The sequence below is a fragment of the Rhyacophila brunnea genome, unplaced genomic scaffold (genome assembly GCF_057557595.1).
Source record: "Rhyacophila brunnea isolate RB1 unplaced genomic scaffold, BYU_Rbru_1.0 scaffold_21, whole genome shotgun sequence".
Classification (NCBI taxonomy): Eukaryota; Metazoa; Arthropoda; class Insecta; order Trichoptera; family Rhyacophilidae; genus Rhyacophila; species Rhyacophila brunnea.
In genome coordinates this window covers 3,217,288-3,237,321 of record NW_028232871.1, presented here as the reverse complement: position 1 = coordinate 3,237,321, position 20,034 = coordinate 3,217,288, and the positions used below count along the sequence as shown (strand labels likewise).

The 20,034-nt window shown below is 29.8% G+C and overlaps 1 protein-coding gene across 1 annotated transcript in view; it reads right to left on the bottom strand.

The window, feature by feature from the left end:
• Positions 1 to 19,679, bottom strand: part of LOC147070612 (uncharacterized) — a 127,046-nt gene extending 107,367 nt beyond the window's left edge. Inside the window, exon 1 of the mRNA XM_085948908.1 lies at positions 19,505 to 19,679. Within this exon, the coding sequence (XP_085805034.1) occupies positions 19,505 to 19,586 (82 nt within the window). The 5' untranslated portion in view covers positions 19,587 to 19,679. The remainder of the gene's footprint in view (positions 1 to 19,504) is intronic.
• Positions 19,680 to 20,034: the final 355 nt, after the last annotated feature.

Here is a 20,034-nt window from a genome sequence, read left to right as displayed (position 1 = left end):
AGCTCAAAATATCGATAAAAGAAGGAAAAAGAATACACAATGATAGGACAAAAATACCAAAATAAATACAATAATAACTAAACGTAAAAAATTCAATATTATGCAAGTGAGCTTTACTGGAAATAATTTTTCAAAGTACACGTCATATTTAAATGAATTGTCTCGTTCTAAAGGTAAACTGAAAGCTTTTATGAAATGTAATAAAGTGCTTTCCTATTTTATCGACTACTTTTTATAATATCATTGTATAGTGTGTAAATTTAATGATATATACGATTTGTTCCAGGAATAAATATCAACAATCTTATTTACTTGTTTACACTAACATAGGGTAGTAATTGTGATAATTTTTTAATGTTTTATACTACTCATACTAGGAAAAAACAACATTATAAATTATTGTTATATTGTTAAGTAAGAGTTTTGAAAAAATAACTCGACAAATGAACGGCTTTCTGGAATATATTTTATATGTCTTATCACTCTTATCTATATATCTATGCGTGGGGAAGTTGTTGAGGTCACCACTTTGGATGTAAGTGATATGCTGGATGTTGACGATAGAGGAGTGAAGAACTGAAGTCTGAGGATGATGTAAATTGTGTGTTTGATAGAAGAACAGTTTACATCGATACACACTATAATAACGATATTACACGATTGAGAAATAATGGGGAGTGAGAATATCGAGTGAGTATATCGGAGTGAGTAATTTGTTCCATTGCGGTATCCTTTTATTGAACCCGTACCGATGGAAAATGCTTATACTTAGTATCTCAAGAATTTAGTGAGAAAATACATTTTAAATCTTAGATTATAGAAAAATATAGATAGAGCTATTGCAAGTGTTTGTCCCTCAAAACATGACGAACTTTTTCACGCACTTGCCTCGCCCCCTTCACGCTTTTTCCACGACCCTTTCCTGGGTTGTTCAAAAATATGTGTGACAGTGTGCATGTCGTAGTGTTGCCAGATATCGAATATTTATTCCAATGTTATAATTTTACAAGCGATGTTTTTATAAATTATATTATGGCAACACTGGCGTGTTGGCTATGCACTTGGTAAAACATTACTCACTAAAATCTTCTAAAGGGCATGTTTTAAATATAATAAACATTAATAAATATCGCTGACGTAAACAACTGTACTAAGTAATAATTCTACTGTGTGAAAAGTGTATACAAATAAACTGCACGTACTAAACAATAGTTAAATGAATAATATTAATTTGAAAGCGATTCATATGTCAAGGATCTGATGACATTGCTTGGTTCTCACGGAACCATTGACGGCCAGATATGTATATTTTTCAAATTTTAACATACTGACGAAATCCATTTTTTTTGTAGATGTAGACATTCAGTCGTTCAAGGCACACCTTATTTTGCCCATACACATTGTTGGTATAATATTGAGTAGGGTAACGGAGATAAAAGATTTGGGTGTATTGTATGATGCAAAGTTTACTTTCAATCAGCATATTCTTAACATCTAGATCTAGCAAAATGCTTGGTTTTGTTATGAGGGTTTCAAAATCATTCGAAAATGTCAGAGTGCTACGTACATTATACGTATCATTTGTGTTGAGTATTCTTGAATATGCCAGCATTATTTGGAGTCCTAATAGATTCATCCACACAATTAAGTTGGATCGAGTCCACAATAGATTTCTTAGATTTCTCTACTTAAGAACATACGGGTTCTTTCCTTATGATAATGACAATAAAATGAATTTCCCGACTCGTTTTCTTCTGGGTATGCTATCAATGCAATCCCTGTCTACCCGAAGAGTGATTGTTCTTTTAAAGCATTTATTTTTACTTCTTCGTGGGTTCATTTACAATCCGTATATACTGGCAAATATTAATTTTCATCTTTCCACCAATATCACTCGTAGCTCCACGGTCTTCAAGATACCTCGTCGCAGGGCAGATGTTATGTTTCATGAAGCTGTGTATCGTGCAATTAGCTTATTTGATGGAACCATAAAGGTTGATTTGTTTTTTATTAACTATATAATGTTTGTGGACGTATTAAATAGGTTAAATTTATAATTGCATAAATTATCATATTTCATTAATATTTACGTATGCTGTCTTTTTATTGTTATTTGTAATTAAGATATTTTTATACATTTGTATTTATTATATATTATGGCGCATTGGCCAATAGCTGTAATGCCGTAATACTCTTTTTATAAATAAATAAATAAATAAATAAATTACCTACAAGAAATTTTAATGAAATATTAGCTGATCAGTTGACAATGTCGCTCTGAGCGAATGAACCATATTCTTGTAATATTTATGTCGCATTTTATTCAATAATATACTATATTTCTACCAAAAATTGTTGCACCCAGTGACGTACCGTGCGGGTATGAAAGTCATGCGTTGCATAGAGGCGACACATTATAAAAGGCGTTGAATGACTTACCAAAGTATCAACATCTTAGTTTAAAAAAATAATCGAAGGATAAAAAATCCTGACGACATAAGCCATCGTTGTATTGTAAATCCTATTATAATAGCGGTTTATTGCACAAATATAATTTTCACAAGGCTACTGCCAAACCTGTTCGTGTTACACACATCTACGTACTCGTATATACGGAAATGCTCTAATTCTCAACGAATGCTATTTAGGTATGTCAATTTAAAGATTTTTTTGTTTCTGTTTAAGAAAATAAATAATAAAATATGTAAGTACCTAGGTAGGTACCTAAAGAATTTCCAGACAATTATTTGAAACTAAAAATTGAAGGGGTGGCATTCAATGCCTGCTTGAGGGCGGCACTTTGCCTAGGGACGTTTCTGATTACACCATTAAAGTTGTTATCTAATGAACACACAGACAACGTCATATGAGTTCCTACTTAATTAATGTTGTTTATATATTTTTATCACGTCTAAAAGTGTGCTCTACGATGTAAATAATTAATATTTGTGTGTGAAAACAAAATTATGCCACACGATAGTTAAATGACAAAAAATAGTTTTTTTTGTTGATTTAATTTTCATGTTTTATGTATTATTTACTTTTTAATGTACCAATACGTGTTTTATTACCTTAAAAATATCAAATATGAGTGTTAAAAAGTAATATAATAATATTTATATTAAATAACATAATTTTATCTATAAATTAAAAATTCTATAATGTAATAAGTACTTAATAATGATAATGCTAGATCTTTTGGGATGAACATAGTTGCTGGAAGAGACTAACACTAAGAGTTGTAGACTCAACATTATGGGACGTGTACGAAGGGTGCCTAAAGCCTGAAGCCTTGACGTGCTTTTTATTGTTATCATAATAACCTATCCCCATCTCTCCATAAACAAAACGCACGCTTTTAATTTTTATAGATGCTTCATTTTAAGAATTATTTACCGCTTATCGAGATAATAATTGTGTGGGTACGGAGTTAATAATAATTAAAAGTTGCTGGTATTCAACTATTAAATTTTGATAGATGTGCAACCTATAATATTTATATATTGTATATTCGTATTTTTGTCTTGTCTCTCTCATATTTTTGTGATCCATTCACATCAAAGAGTATTCAAGAGGGTGGCTTATCAGTAAATTGAATTGCAAAAAAGTTATGTTAATATTGGTAGAGAAACAGTTATGTATGTAATGTATAATGATTTGTATGATTTATTGGACTACATAGCTTATGCGCCGCTGATATAGTTATACTAGCAGTACGTATCACCCGGTGCTGCCGGGAGTGGAATGGTTTAATGTTTTAAAATTTAAAATTCTAAATTTAATACGTAGAGTGCAATGGATTGAATTTTATAAAACACGGAAACGCGATGGAAATGTTTACGCCAAATCATCAGATTATCTATATGCAATCTGTCAGAGCTGAAAATTGTACATAGGGTGACTCTTGCTGAGCCTTTTTGGATTGGATTCATTAGAAAATTTGGCAGCACTGCATCTCCCGCGCCGCGCCGGCTCGGTTGGCTCCCTACCGATTAGCGATTCTAATAACACAAATATTTGCATCTAACTTTGCCAGTTGACCTCCGATCGAGCTGAAATAAACGCCAATATTATTTAAATGTACACATTTTTGCGACATTTTCAATAAAAAATGGGGGTTGAAGCATTGACTTCTGCTTTTCAAGGACCTGTACGCGGCGGCCTTTTTTCCACAAAAAACGTAAAACTGTCTCCGGGGTGCAACGGGTTAAATCTGAAATTCGAAACCCCGACCACGCTTTCCGGCTCGTCAGCCTCCGTCTACCCTCTAAATTTTGTTGTAATCTGACTGCGGATGAATGTTATAGGAACGCATACGAATAGAAGAAGATAGTTGTACTGATTCAGAAACCTTTGCGGGTGTGGGCACAACAACTGACGAAAGATTCATTGCAATTGGACGAATGGTATAGGAACCATACGAAAAAAAGAAGATAGAATAAAGAAGAAGGAGCTGGTTAAATCTGAAATTCGAGACCCCCACCACGCACTCCGGCTTCTCGGCCTCCGTCTACCCTCCAAATTTTGTCGAAATCCGACTGCGTGTGTGGATTTGCATAAAGAAAAACCGACGCGACGGTACATACAAACATCCAAATATATTTTCGAAATTATAGTATAGATATATATTTCAATTTAATACGCATAAATGAAATGTAATAGGTAGCTACTGAATAATTTATATCCCACGCATCGGAATTATGTAACAATTTCAAAAAAATACACATCTGGGTTAATTGATATCGCCATTTCGAGCCACCCTTTCTCGCGATCGTTTCCCATTGCACTATTAAATCAAACGACTTAGCTGGAAAACCGGCGATGAAATGGATTGATTAGCATTTTCTAGGTCGAGAGTTTTGGCAGAGCAACGGGTGTGAATCACAACACACAGTTCTTAGTATTACCGTTTCATTTAATATCAGAAAAAATACTATTTTTAGCAACTGCTAAAATTCAAATTTATACCGTTTTTTTTAGGAATTACGAATTTTTATAGATATGTCCAATTAGTTTTTCCGGAATTTATTCATATTATACATATTACTGCCCTGAGTTATTTTTAAAACTATTTTCTTGGTAATATAACAGAACAACTTAGTTATACAAAATTGTGTCAAAATGGCGTCCTATGGTAGTTCGTAGTTCCATATTTGGCCATTCTTTAGATAAGTTTGTGGGTCTCTACTAACATAAACCAAACTATATATAGTTTTTTTTAAAAATCTGTAACTTAGAAGTTTAATTTCCTAAGATGCGTATAGAATATTTAAAAAGAAATTTATCAGAATACTATAATTCAAAATGTCAATGTGAGCGAGGAGCACAGAGAACAAACGAAAATTAGATACCTACGTAATAAAATATAAAACAAAAGCTAACTTAAAATAATGTTAGTGAAGACATCTTCATGTCTGTAGTATGACGCTGCAAATTTTCTAAATGCAACAAAATTAGTCTTTGTGCCGACCAAGTCGGACGGCACGATAGGCTTAACAGCTTGTTGCATTAACTATTCTTGCTTTTTTGTACATATTTTAAGGCATTCCCAAAGGTTGTGAATTGCATCTTGTACCTTTTTCTCCTCCACATTGATATGTTGAACGTGTGACAACACCAAGCTAATAGAGCCAGCCAACGAAGCCACCATGTCCAGTTGATAATTGATTGGTGTAATGATCTGGAGGCAATATCGCCATGTGTGTATTTTATATGTCATCATCATAAGCCTGAGTCTAGCCAGTGCTGGATGAAGGCCTCTAAAAGCTGATTCCACTTATCTCGGTCCAGTACGCTGCGTTGCCACGTACTTCCCTAGAACTACCTAGTAGCAGAGTCTACCTTACGTAGGTTTTGTAACTCTTGGGTACCACTTGTCCAGCGATTGTCTATTCTTCGAGCTATGTGTCCAGCCCATTCCCATTTGAGGTATTAAATGTAACGCATACTAGCTTTGGAAACGTTATGATTATTTTAGATTAGGTGATTTAAAAATTCTGAAAAATTGTTACTTTTAAAAGTAATCACCAAATTCCAGGACCCTAACATTTGGAATACCGGAAATTCATTATCAATATTTCGGTATTATACGCCCTAATACTTTGTATATAATATAATTATGTTACACAATATGTATAGTGTATTGTAACTAAAGAGTTTATCCGGTTTAGCGATAACAATAGCAAAAAATAAAAAGTAACGCCGCGAGCAATGACCTTTTATTTATTCGTAATAATTCCAGAGCTTTTTGTGAGTTATTTCGTTATAATAGATTTAACGGCGGATAATAAGGTAAACTTTAAGCGTTATAAAAAGCTGCTTCTCAGAAGTTTCGCTGCGTTCAGGACTTGTTGCTTTTCTGAGATTTTTCAAATTTCCTGAAAACCGCCTCTTTAGCTCGGCGTAATGGAAATAAAACAAGATTTTGCACGCTATGAGTTCACAGTGACGGTATGGCAACTTTTATAAATAAAACTACCTGAGAAAGGATTAGGAATACGATGATTTTACATTATAATACTTTGCTATTGTGAAATGCAATTTTAATTATATAAACAGAAATATATATTACACAATGAAACCCAGATGTAGCCAAGTAACCCTACCTATAACTAAACAGATATAGCCAATTAACACTGCCTATAACTAAACATTGTTTAAACAGTTTGATAATTATTACATTTTGGTTAATTATTTTTTACAAAAAATAGTTTCAGCTTTGAAATAAACGACATTTCATTGCTAAAATACATATAATTTTAATATTATCGACCGAGGTTACTTGATCGAATTTGAATTTAAATTACAGTGTATTGCTTTATATTCGAATGACAGCACGTGATTTAACTAAACATTTATATACCTACATATATATTTTATTAAAATATCAGTGGCAGCAACAGTAAGTAGTGGTACCAAGCCATAATACTCATCTGTCTATAAAATATTTAAAATTATGCCATTAAATCATACATCATTTTGAATATTTAATAGATAGAATAATATTTTTAACTAGATACTATTGTTTGATTTAGGCAAGGTTTAATGAATTACATAAAACTAACCAACAACATGTGTAATATGTATTCTTAGTTAAACGAAAACAAATAAGTATGAATGAAAAAGTGCAATATATAAACATATTATATTCTATTAAAATGTCAGTGGTAGCAATCGGCGATTAGCAGCTATTCTGCTAAGCCTATCAGCCTGAGGTGGTGTCAGACGATATTGTTCAGGCCAGACTCCAGAATAGACTACGTATATGAGCCCAAATTTATATTTACAGTAACAACTTGCAAATTGTAAAACTGACAAATCAGCGAAATGTCAAACTGTCTGAGGTGAATGAAAATCCATCCCTAAGGGAAAACTATGGCGCCGTCTATGCATACTACACAATTATATTAATATCCAACACCGCCAAGCCGTCTGCAAGACCTAGCGAGACAGACTGGCGACCGCCAGCTGGCTCAGCTAGTAATCTTTTATTTTGTAACCTTACCTCAGTTAACAAAAGAACGTCGATTCAAAACTATTCTATATTTATTTATTAGTGGGGTTGAGATGCAAACTCCTTTCTTATATTGTAACTTAGCAACGGTAGGCCGTTTGTTATTATTATTTTCATAATGCTATAACAGAAACACAATAATATGACAATAATCAAGAAATAATAGTAAGCTTGGAGGATACGTCTATATTTCTGTTTGTTTGGTTAGAATGCTAAAACTACATATTGATGAATTTATTACTGAATTTATTGGTGCCGAGTTAGTAGTATACTTCTCGATAATATCGCACTTGCAACTTGAGGCAAGGCATGAGTAGAAGAAATGGTTACATACAGTAAATTTTTCGAATCAGCCTTTTTTTTCAGTATGTAAATCTATTTACGTATTCTTTCTGTACATCACGCGGTCGAAGTCTTGTGCGATTACTAGTATGTAATCAATCGTTGACTGTCAACATTTTGATTTTGCAGAATGTTTAAAAGTCTTTGAAAATTTTCCATATATATCTTTAAAGTATTATAAATAGGTAATATCTCTTTGGTACTATGTTAAAAAAATATCTCACATTAAGAGTGTCTATATTATCTTATATTTAACATAAATACTTTGAAAACATATCCACTGTCGACGAGCTAGAAGATAAGCTATATAGAATGTTCCATTCTCAAAACCTTTGAAATATTCGTTGAATAAAATAAATATTTTATTAAAATATCTATTTTTTTTTAAATAATTAGAAAAGAATGTCTCACATCGCAATAATATATTTTGTATAAGTATTGAAAATTGCTCAAATTAATTAATCTGTATGATATATGTGGTTGGCAAGCGTACTATAGTAATTAAAATAATTACCAAGGCTGTTAAGTGAATGAACAAATTTATATTGATATCCAGAATTTGTTACAATAACTTGTAAATGATCGATACGAGTATGTTGACTTAAGAATAATAAACTCAATACGAAATCAAATTCATGAAATTCAAAACACGCGTTTGTCAATGAAAATATTAATTTCAAAATAAGACATAAATGTTTTACAAACCAAAATCAGTTCCGAAAATATACATATTTCATGGAAGGAGCTTTTAAAAGCTTAATAGAATTAAGTTAACACCTTCTGTATCTCCGATATAAAATCAAAACGATATGCCTAATGAAAATTCTTAGATTTTGTATTATAAACACTTATTCACACTTACAAATAGGTATTTATTTATAAATATATTAAATTATAATTTTCGACAAAAGTACTCGATCACTAATAATTGTTTTTTTTTATCATAACGTACACTATAGTATAATTAAATAAAATTAGTATCTAAATAAATCACAAATTTATATAAAGAAGCTTTTTTCAACCTAAAACATATTGAGCAATTTATAACATTCTTTTGGTGAGCTTTAAAGTTTACTTGGTAGTAATTAATGATGATTTATAAAATGAGTTTCTCTTGATTTAAAAATTGCATGATGAGCTTAATTAAGTATAAGTACCGGAATTAACAAATATACATTACACACCATATATTTTTGATACATTCGCGGGGTTTTGAACCTGTGTTTCACATAAATCATGTACTGCGTCTCTAAATCACTGCCGTATAACGTAAAAGAAATAAGTAATTTATACGAACTAGTGTGGATACAAAATAACTTATTTGTAATAACTAATAATATAAACAAACACGTGTTTTACGTATGGTGTTTTTGTGAAAACTGTATTTTTGTAATAAATTTCTAACAATACACCCAGAAGAATATTTTTTTCAGGCGGGGAAAAAAGGATATCTATATATTTTCAAATTTAGGTTAGTAAAAGACGTTAGTGACGTTAAGAAATCATACATTTTACGGGAGTTTTATTTTGTTCATTTGTAAAAATACTCATATTTATATAATTAATACCATCAACCGAGGGTAATTGATGGAATTTGAATTTAAGTTTTGTTTTGCGACCGATTACAAAATATGATATAACAAAAATGGATAAAATTGAACGTGATGATCGTTTTTATTAAATTTTTATCTCCTTCCGAACCGTCCAATGTTCCAAAATAGTATTAATTAATTTGCATAGAATCACTTTGTTTGGTAGATTCATTGCAAAACGTACCAAGACACTCTAAGGCAGTCTAAGGCACAGAACAGATTAATAAATAGAATTCAGATAGGCTATACCCTAATACACTACATTTTGAAGCAGAGTTTTGAACGTATGAGTGTCCTATGAAAATGATACATTATAGACGTGCAATAGTGTATGTCACAACTTTAAAATACTCGTACATCAAAATTGATTGAGCGTCAGTGCATAAACCTAGAGCAGTTGTCAAAACGAAGAACAAGCTTAGAATGACGTATTCTTGATACGTGTTTAAGTTTATCCCATATTCTTCTACACTCGAGATCGCTTGTCTATTACTCCACATCCGTTAGGTATTTCTGTTCCTATTAACTCTGTGTTCCCTGTTACTGACATTAAGAAATCATTCATTTGATGGATGATCATTATTTATTCATATATACAATTAATACTATCAACCGAGGGAAATTGATGGAATTTGAATTTAAGGTTTGTTTTGCGGCCGATTACATATAGGTACGAGTAAGATATAACAAAAAATCGATACAATTGAATGATTGAATTCATTGTTTTTATTGAATTTTTATTTCTCTCCGAGCCGTTCAATATTCCAATAATTAATTTTCATATAAACACTTTGTTTGGTTGATTAATTGCAAAATGTACCGAGACGGTCCAAGGTTACCAATCTACCCCTGTAAATAGATATTCTCGTTCTGCTTTTAGACACTCAATTATTATACATGACTAATAAGAAGCAGAGATAAATGTTGAAAGAAAATTTGTATTAATTTTCTTTTGTATTTAGTGAATGAATACTCGATGTAACACATTCGTTGAATAGAATGATTGTTAAGTAATAAAGTCGAGTTTGTCTGGTCTGTTTTGTTTCTCTCGTTTTGTCATTTTCATTTGCTGGCTTTTTATTAGCGTTTAGGTAATTTACTCAAAGAATACGACCTTTAAACAACGTCATAAATGAGCGGCTTATTCATCTCTAACCATTGACTAGACATAATATGATCAGTGTGTTGGGAATAATATACTCATATTTATATATAGGTATAATATATAGGTATAAACATATATAATGATATTAATGGTTTTCGGAAGAAACTTCTTTGCAAAATACCGGTATTCGTCAAAACATATAGAAAAAAACTATCAACAAATATAGCTATAAAAATATATTTAAAACACTTCTTTATATCAACCTAAAGTACCTACCTATATTGAACTTTATAAATATTTATAGATCATAATATTTTAGAACTGCTAGAATTTTTACAAATAATATAAGTCCATGTGCAGGAAAATCTCTCTCAAATTCAACGTTTTGTTTGATGTTTTATCAACGTTGAATCAATTAATAGTAGTTATAGAATAATTGGAAATATTTTCCACGACTGTTTTCTTTTTCAAAATAATATGTTAATCATTCATTACGACCATTATATATTAAATATATAGTTGAGGGATTTTTTTTTATAATTATTTAACATTTTTTTGTTTCAGTCAATATAATTGCGTTTAGGCATTAATCTGTAGGGTCAATACCCTACCATCCAGCATGACTTGGCTGGAAACCATTAATTTATAACTATAATGTATCTTGCAACATAATATTGTTAAAATTGCAAAACAAGCGATTTATGCGAGTCAATCAAATTTCAACAGAAAGCTAATTTAACAAAAATAATTTAATAATTCAATCAATAATATCGCAAATTAATAAATAATGCTATTTAAGTTTGCTATGATATGCACAAAAGTTATTTGTATAAAATCAATCTTGCTCAATTATTAAAAACTGCATAATTGTTCAAATTGAAATCAATTGTTTATACTTTACGAAACGAATCATACGTTACCCAATAATGCATGATTACCAAAATATTCAAGTAGTGATAGCAGCATTTTTCTATTGTATCGAATCAATATAAAACACTCAGTAGAAGGAAGCAACATAGTCAGTCAGTTATCGAAGATTTAACCGTAAGGTTATCGTTTCACTTCACCCGATCAATTTCGTAAATTCATCAGAACGCATACTCGTGATTGCACCCATCTAAATTATAATCTGTAAACTTATCTGTAATAATTAAATTGGTATTTATCTGGATGGAGATAATAAAACCAGGGTTCATTTCATTCACGCACCAAATTATTCATTTGAGAGTCAAGCCAACCTACCCCGCCTGTTCCTTATTTCATCTCCGAACCGAAAAATCTTATAAACTAAATTTAATATTATACAATATAGTAGTAAGTAATGAAAAAATAGCATTAAATTCATTTTCGATATTCGAACGCGGATGCTTTCTTGATACCGAAAATACCGGTATTTTTAATTTTTGAAACTGGTATTGCGGTATTGATAAATAATTGAATACCGGTTTGCGACCCCTATCTACTATATATATATACGTATGGTATGACTATATTATTTTATTCTAAAAAGAGTATACATAATATATTGTGTAGCGTCGCTGTCATTTGCATTACGCACTGAAAAAATAGTTATTTATTAAATTATACATGAATATTATAATATATTGTGATGGTTCTTTAAAATAACAAAGAAAATTTTGCAAAACATGAATAATACTTTTACAAGCAAGCTATTTCCGAGGTGGTTGTAAAAAACGATAAAATTAGAAACCAATTTTATATGGGGACTTTTTTGGATAATCTTTGTCTATTATTTGACATGAAGGAAATTTCTAAATTATAGATACAAGCATAATGATCCGAATAAGTAACAATAATTTAAATATTTTGTCGTTCATTATTGGATGAGCTTTCCACATAGTTATGCATAATTTCCAAAACCCATCAAAATGATTTTAATCTAAATGACCTGTATTAAAGTGACAATATTATTTTCTTGTATACTATAATATAATTTATTACAATTAATGGAATTTTGCTTTGTACAACATTTCCGATAATGTTGATATGTCATCATTTTGAATGTATTTTGCCATTTAGTGGTCCCGAACAACTTTATTAGAAAAACTTAGATATTCTCAAAATTCTTCGAAGAATTTTGTGATTTTATTGTACATGTGTATTTTAAAGATTCAAAAATTTAAAACACACCTTTATCTTTCGTTTTCTTTTTCCAATTTTTGATATTTTAACCTCCAAGGACAATTATATATTATTAAAGCGCGAGGCCCAATTTGGCCCAATCGGTATAATCGCTAATCGTAAGACCGGACATCAATAATAATTAATGTAGGTACATAATATATTATTTGAGTTAATTTTACTAATCTTCCAATAAAATATATTCCAAAGATAAGAATGTGTCACTCTGATCTAAATGATATGACGTAATAAAACGTGATATTTAAATGAGATTATATTCTAGTTCAATGTTCAATCATTAAGTTTACAAAAAATATTTTTTCAAATAGAGTTCCTAATATACTTAGTTATAAAATAATTACAAGATAAATATTAGATTAGATTTATATATCACGTTTTTAAATTTTCTGTTGAATCATATAAACTTGACAATTCTATGTATTAATAATTTAGGACAAATAAGGCAATTGTCAACAAATCATTTTTTTGCTATTTTGCAACAAACAAACAAATATAGAATACTGACATGTCATTTTGATTTCCATAGTAACGCACGTATATATTAATAATTTAGTTGCTAGGACCACCCCCTTAGCAACCAATAATAGTGGATTGGATTACGGATTTCTTCCGAAATAACTTTTCATACAAAACAGAATTAACTGTAAATGAATTCAATTCTACTTAATTATTGCTAAAAAGTATTAAAATAATGCATTGGCATCGTGTTTTCATATATTCTAAAAGTTTTAAATGTTTAGCTAGTCGGAAAGTTAGTTAGAAATCGATTGCAAGATTTTTACTGGATAAACAACCGCCGGAAAAACAAGAATACGAGCTAAGAAAAGCGTGGTAATAACATTGAATATTCTAAAGCTTGTGATAACACAAGGCGTCAAATGATAATTATATAGATTGTATGAAATTATCGGAAAATGTATGCGGAATCTACATGGATAAAGACAATAGGGACGATTTTTATACAATATGTTTGCAATGAAGAGTAATTTTAACTGCAGGGTCAAGTTTTTGAACTCTCACGTAGGCATTGTGGCTGAAAAATAATTTCCTGTATCACAAAACAAAACTTTTACTTTAATTGTTACAGATTTTAATATTAAATAATAATTTTACGAAAATATAACAGAAGCCAAATAAGAAGGGATTAACAATTTTTGTAATGTAATTTTACAAAAAGGCAGCAGATTGAAAAAGTTTGTAATGACATATAGATTCCATTTTCTCTGTCACGTTAAAGCCTTTTAAAAGAATATAAGAAAAACATCTCAAGGTATTATAACAAGGTTTTAAATTTCGTTACACATTTTCTTGGCAATTTAGAGTCACAGTGTGATTTTAATAGTGTTTACCTTTGTGGAAAATATGCGAATATGAATAGGAATCTAGGCACTTATCCACTGTTTTGATAATCTTATTATATTATTTTCTGATGTTATTATAAGTTTATGAACAATTTATATTATTGTTACCGCACGAAATTAATGAGTATAATGTAATATTTTCTGTTTTACGGTAATTTATAACAAACTATAATAACGTATTATCATAATAGTTAACATAATTATATAATTATGGACAAACTAATACATACATAAACTGTATATCATATTATCTGAGATACATAAGCTGAAAGATAAAAGTCTACATAAACTCTAGGTGTGAATTCAATCAATATGTGCAAATACCATTACAATAATACGTTAGAGTCAACATAAATAAACAAATTAAATATGATGAAGATTTAAAAGCATGTATGTTTTCAGGCATTTACTATTACGTCACTATAGATTGGTTTCCCGAATAGACCAAATGTTCAGGAGACGAAAAACAAATTTCATAATCCTACATTTAAATACATGGATATATTTAAATTGTTATTTTTACAGCATATGAATGATGTATTCATTACCATTACAAAGTAATTTAAAGAAAGGGATGGTTTTCGTCCAATTAGATACAAAAAACATTTTGCATTAGGAGGTCGATTTCGACAAAAACGGATATTCGGGAAACCAATCTATAGCCGATCATAAAAAATCCATTTCAATAATTATTATTCTTAATGCTTAATTCAAAGATGTCTACGTTGTGCACAACTAACCAATTGTAAACCCAATGCAGAGTTGACAGTTTGAAAAAATAATATATAACATAGTGACGCTTTTGGTGACTGAAAAAAGCTACCAATTTTTAAATTAGGATTCTGTGTAAATTTAAAAGAACATTTTTTAATTGATATAAAATGCTATATGTATACAAATTGCACAATATAAATTAAATCAATATACGTTAAAAGTTAATATCGACGGCCCCAGGAAAAACCGGTGTTAGTCTAAAATCATAAATGTTCAGGAGAGCGAAAAAACTAAAATATTTACGCTATTAAATTCATCATATAAAATGAGTAAGTTTTTTCTTATCTTATTTAAGTAAATCAGATCGACCATTTTATGGTCTATATTACTATCAAAATTTAATGGTGATTAATTAATTAACAGCTGAGATAATGTCCAAAAATTGTTTTTATTTGTAATAATATTACGCACTTTATATTTCGACTCGATTCAACATGCTTTTGCGAGGACGAAATAGATTACTGACTCCGCATAATACATTCATATTCTGAGATAGAAACCTTGTTTTACGTCGCATTTTTCTTACTCTATACGATTTTATTAATTACAACTATAGTTATAACGCTCTTTTACGGAAAAATTGACATTTTGAGACAGCGCAATATTTAACTCGAAATAGTACAGCGTGTCTATAAAATCTTAGCAAGGGATATAGGGACATATTGATATATATATTTTTTTATACGGAGTTTTTATAATTTAAATGTATTTAAGTATGACTTTTTATGTTTTTTTGCAAATTATTATTGATATTTTTATAAATAATCAGAATAATATATAAACTTATGGTATCAGTGGATTATTTGAATAAATGCATGCACCGTGGATAATATTATGTTCGAAGCATTCTTTTAATTTATTATTAAAATGGCAACACGTTCCACAAATCTCGTGTATTACAAACGAAGTTCTTGTAAATTATCCATTCCAATGGTTTTGTACTCGATAAAGTTTTAATGTGTCCGAAGATAGTAACCAATTTTAATATTATATTTAGGTTATTTTTATATTCAGGTTATATTCAGGTTGCCCAATGACACTTCACCGTGAAATGTTGTATCGGAAATAAATGGTCGTATATTAAAGACCGTCCAACCTCTTTGGGTCGTATAATACTGAGATAAAATTCATGTCTAAATGGTTTCTTCATGGTTCTTGTCACTTTACAGGAAGCCAGCGGCAAACGATTTTTGAAAATAGCCTGGATTATATACTGGATTTTTTGTTAGGTTATGTTAGGTTTTCATTCTTGAATTCATGAATTCTGTCAAAATTGGCGATGAAAATTATTATTGCCTATAAAAGATTATAATAAATTATAAATATAATTATAATAATAAATTATTATTATTATTGTAATTATATTTATTATATATACTTGGCCATTAGATATAATTAACGTGTTATTTAAATGTGGTAATTAAAAGGTTAACAGTGATTGTGTTAATGTTTATATTGAATCTAATAAAATTGGAGACCTTATAGTATACTGTCATCTCTTTCCGATAAGAGAAAGCTCACGGCGAACTGTGCTACGGTGAAATGTAATACGTACAATTTACATGTAACCACATTGTATTACGTTGATTTGGAAAAGTCTCTATAGTAAATATAATTATTAGTTAGTTAGTAGTAAAAAGAAAATCAGTTGCATTTTTCAACATTTGTAGCTGGAAAGGCTTTCGAACGTTTCGTTTGTCTATTATAATGTCATTAGCAAGCCTTCAAACGAAACTACAGATATGAACATGATACAGAACGGGGGGAAATGTTAGATGCTTATCTTTGTTTTTTTTTTTGGGCGTAAACCACTGTGAACATTTCTAAAGCATGTCGAATAAATTTCGAAGAAAATGACAATAAATTCGTCAAAAATCAGTGTAGTCGGTCACGCTTGTTTGTTTAGAAATTTGCTACGTATGATAATAATTAATATGGGCAACCACGGCGTAGAAGTTTTTTTTTACATAAATTTACGGAAGTTTGGAGTTTTCCATAAATGAATAAAAGATTATTATTCAACATACTTACATAACATTATAATTTAATAATTAATAATATTCTCCCTCTTTTAGAGAATAGCATGGCATTTTAAGAATGTGTATTTAAAGTATTTTTGGTTCAAGTTGGTTTATTGGAACCGCGGCAATTTTTATAGCCGATTTTGGCAAAATTCATGAATTCAAGAATGAAAACCTAACCTAACCTAACTTAATTTCTTTTATTTTGATAAGTGTCAATTCATGGTGGAACTGCATTGTATTGTTGTTTAATTTAATAAAACGCATTTTTTTTGTAGTACGTATTCCACTTTTAATCAATAAATCAGGACTGGTTTCGTCCGCCATAGAGGGACATTTTCAACAGTTGAAAATTTTCCTCTGAGGCGGACGAAACAGGTCCTAATTTGTTAATTAAAAGTGGAATAAGTACTATAAAAAAATGCGTTTTATTAAATTAAACAACAATAACCTAACTTAACCTAACCGAACCTAAAAAATAATCCAGTATATCGGTTATTTTCAAAATTTGTTTCCCGCTGGCTTCCCTTAAACCGACAAGAACCGTATTTTTTTTCAAATCTACGAAATAAAATATTTTGTTTGAGTTTTTAAAAAAATCACGATATTTCGAAATTCTTAACTAAGTTATTATTACATTAATTACTATAATTAATGTTAAATTTCACAAAGATAATTTTTAATCGGTAATTGTTTTTATTGGACAACATTGTTGCAACGACTAAACTACAAGATTAGTCTTGATAATGGTGTTACAACTAAAATAATTGCAATCGATTGAGAAACTAATGTATTGTATAACAATTAATATTATATTATAACCAATAATTAATTCATTAAAACCGTTATTATGTATTATAAAATATATTTTGTAAATTGGAAGTACTTATTTCATAAATTCTTTTTAAACATGTTACACTATATTTAACGATTTCAAAAAATGTATGCTAATTAATGTTAAAAAAACCCATAATTTTGCATAACCACAAAAAGAAAAATACTTATTAGGAAATTATCAATAAAAAAATTAGACCGAGTGGGGTTTGAATTCACATCATTCATTGTCCGGATGTGTGCTTTTATATTTTAGACCACTGATCTTTCTATGAGTTATATTAAATATTACCAATAACTACGCTGTCTTAGGTCTTTCAAATAATGTCAAGAAAATATATATTACTAAAGATTTATAGCTGGCATCAGCAGTTACTTAAATGCCCCTATACTTGCTATATTTTTCTTCAAATATTTATTTTCAATAATAAAAGTCCAACATTCTTAAATCTTGCGAAAAAAATATCACAGTATAAAACGAATCAAACAAACCACTAAAGTATAAAGCATATTATAAGAGATTTTATTAGTAATGGTCGTTAGCCATTTGCATAAACAATCGTGTCCATGGCATGGATTCAAACAAGAGATGACGTAAACGATTGCTCTATACACGAATAAATTATAATATTAACCTAATAAATACATACTCAGACTATATAAAATATAATATTCAAAAAACTTAAAACCACTTCTTAAAGTTTGATAAAGTTTTATTTTCAGTAATTGTTTTTTATCTAACTGACACCGATTGTGTATAACCTTTGTACTCAATGATCTACCTACATATACTTTCAAACAAGAAAACCCTTTCAGATAAACCTACGATATATGGGTAAAATATACATTATAATGAATATGAGAAGTTAGTTTTATGAGTTTCATTGAGTTTTCTACATGGCTGCTAATATTAGAATGACTAATTTAGAAATACATAGAACAATTAGTCAACTAATAATACGTATATATATAAATATTTATGTATTTTTTAAATTGTATTAATATCACATTAATGTTAGAGTTTTTATAATATAAATTATAAACATATTACCACAACTTTTCCGTAGTATATTTACACATAAATTTGAAATAAGAATATTATTGGTTTCATGAATTATTTTACACTATATACTCTAATACGAGATAGTTGTAATTTTGTAATATAATAATTATTATTGCAAAATACACTTTTGTAATGTTAAGATTGCAATTTTAAAATTATATTCGTGAAAATATCCGTTACGTACATCTTTTTGGCTTAGTAAACTCGATGTGATTGTATTTTAAATTAAATTAAGTAATTTACATTATATAGTATTATGTAGGTACATACACAAACTAAAAAATAATCAGGACCGGTTTGACAGTTAAATTACACACAGATAATTATGTATTAAAGATGTATGTTTGTATGAATCTAAATATACGAAACTGGATCTGATTTTTATTTTAATATCCGGATTAAATACTTTATATGTATTATTTTTTTGTTAAAAGTAATACAATGCCTCTCTATTAAGAATTTTCAATAAAAATATCGTTTTGTCTTGTTTCGTAATGTATATATTATATACCTTCTCTTATCATGGGAAAAATGATGCATTCATAAAGCATTCTTTTAATTTATGTTTTAAATCATTTAGGTCATTTTAAACTATACACAATTTTTAAAAATAACAATATAATTGTCACTCTTTTTATTCATAAAATATTTCACTAATTATTGTATGGAATATTAGCGTTAAAACAGTTTGTTCATAATATGCTTGCTGTTTAGAAAAATAAAAATAAATACTCACCAGCAAAGACGTAAGGTCCAGCCACGATGAGCTGCGGCATGATGACCAGGCCCAGGATAGTCAAGTGGCAAACAGCCCGCATCCTTCAGCTTGAATCACTGAGGTCCGTGGCGAAGAGTTGATGCAGTCACCAACCGACTGCTAGTGCGTATACGGACACGATTTGGGTTACTATGACCGCGGGCAGGTTTCGCAGCCCTATATATATTATGCATCGCCGCCTTGCCTCCGCACCCCCGCCCTGGAGGCCGCCCACAGCCGGTAAGCCATGCAACCCCTGGCGAGGGAAAAACTTTGAGATTTATTATTGCGTTTGAAACGCCCGTCGCAATAGACGCACGGTTGCGTTATTGCAATTTTAAAACGCAATATGATAGTATGACAGACTGACGTGCTAAATCACGACAATGCATGAGTCGAACCTCATAATGATACAACTGTGTAAATGAAATAATATTTTAAAACACATTTGGAGCATATCTATGGGGTTTGAAAAAAATACCAAAGATCCTAGACCATCCATCTTTTGA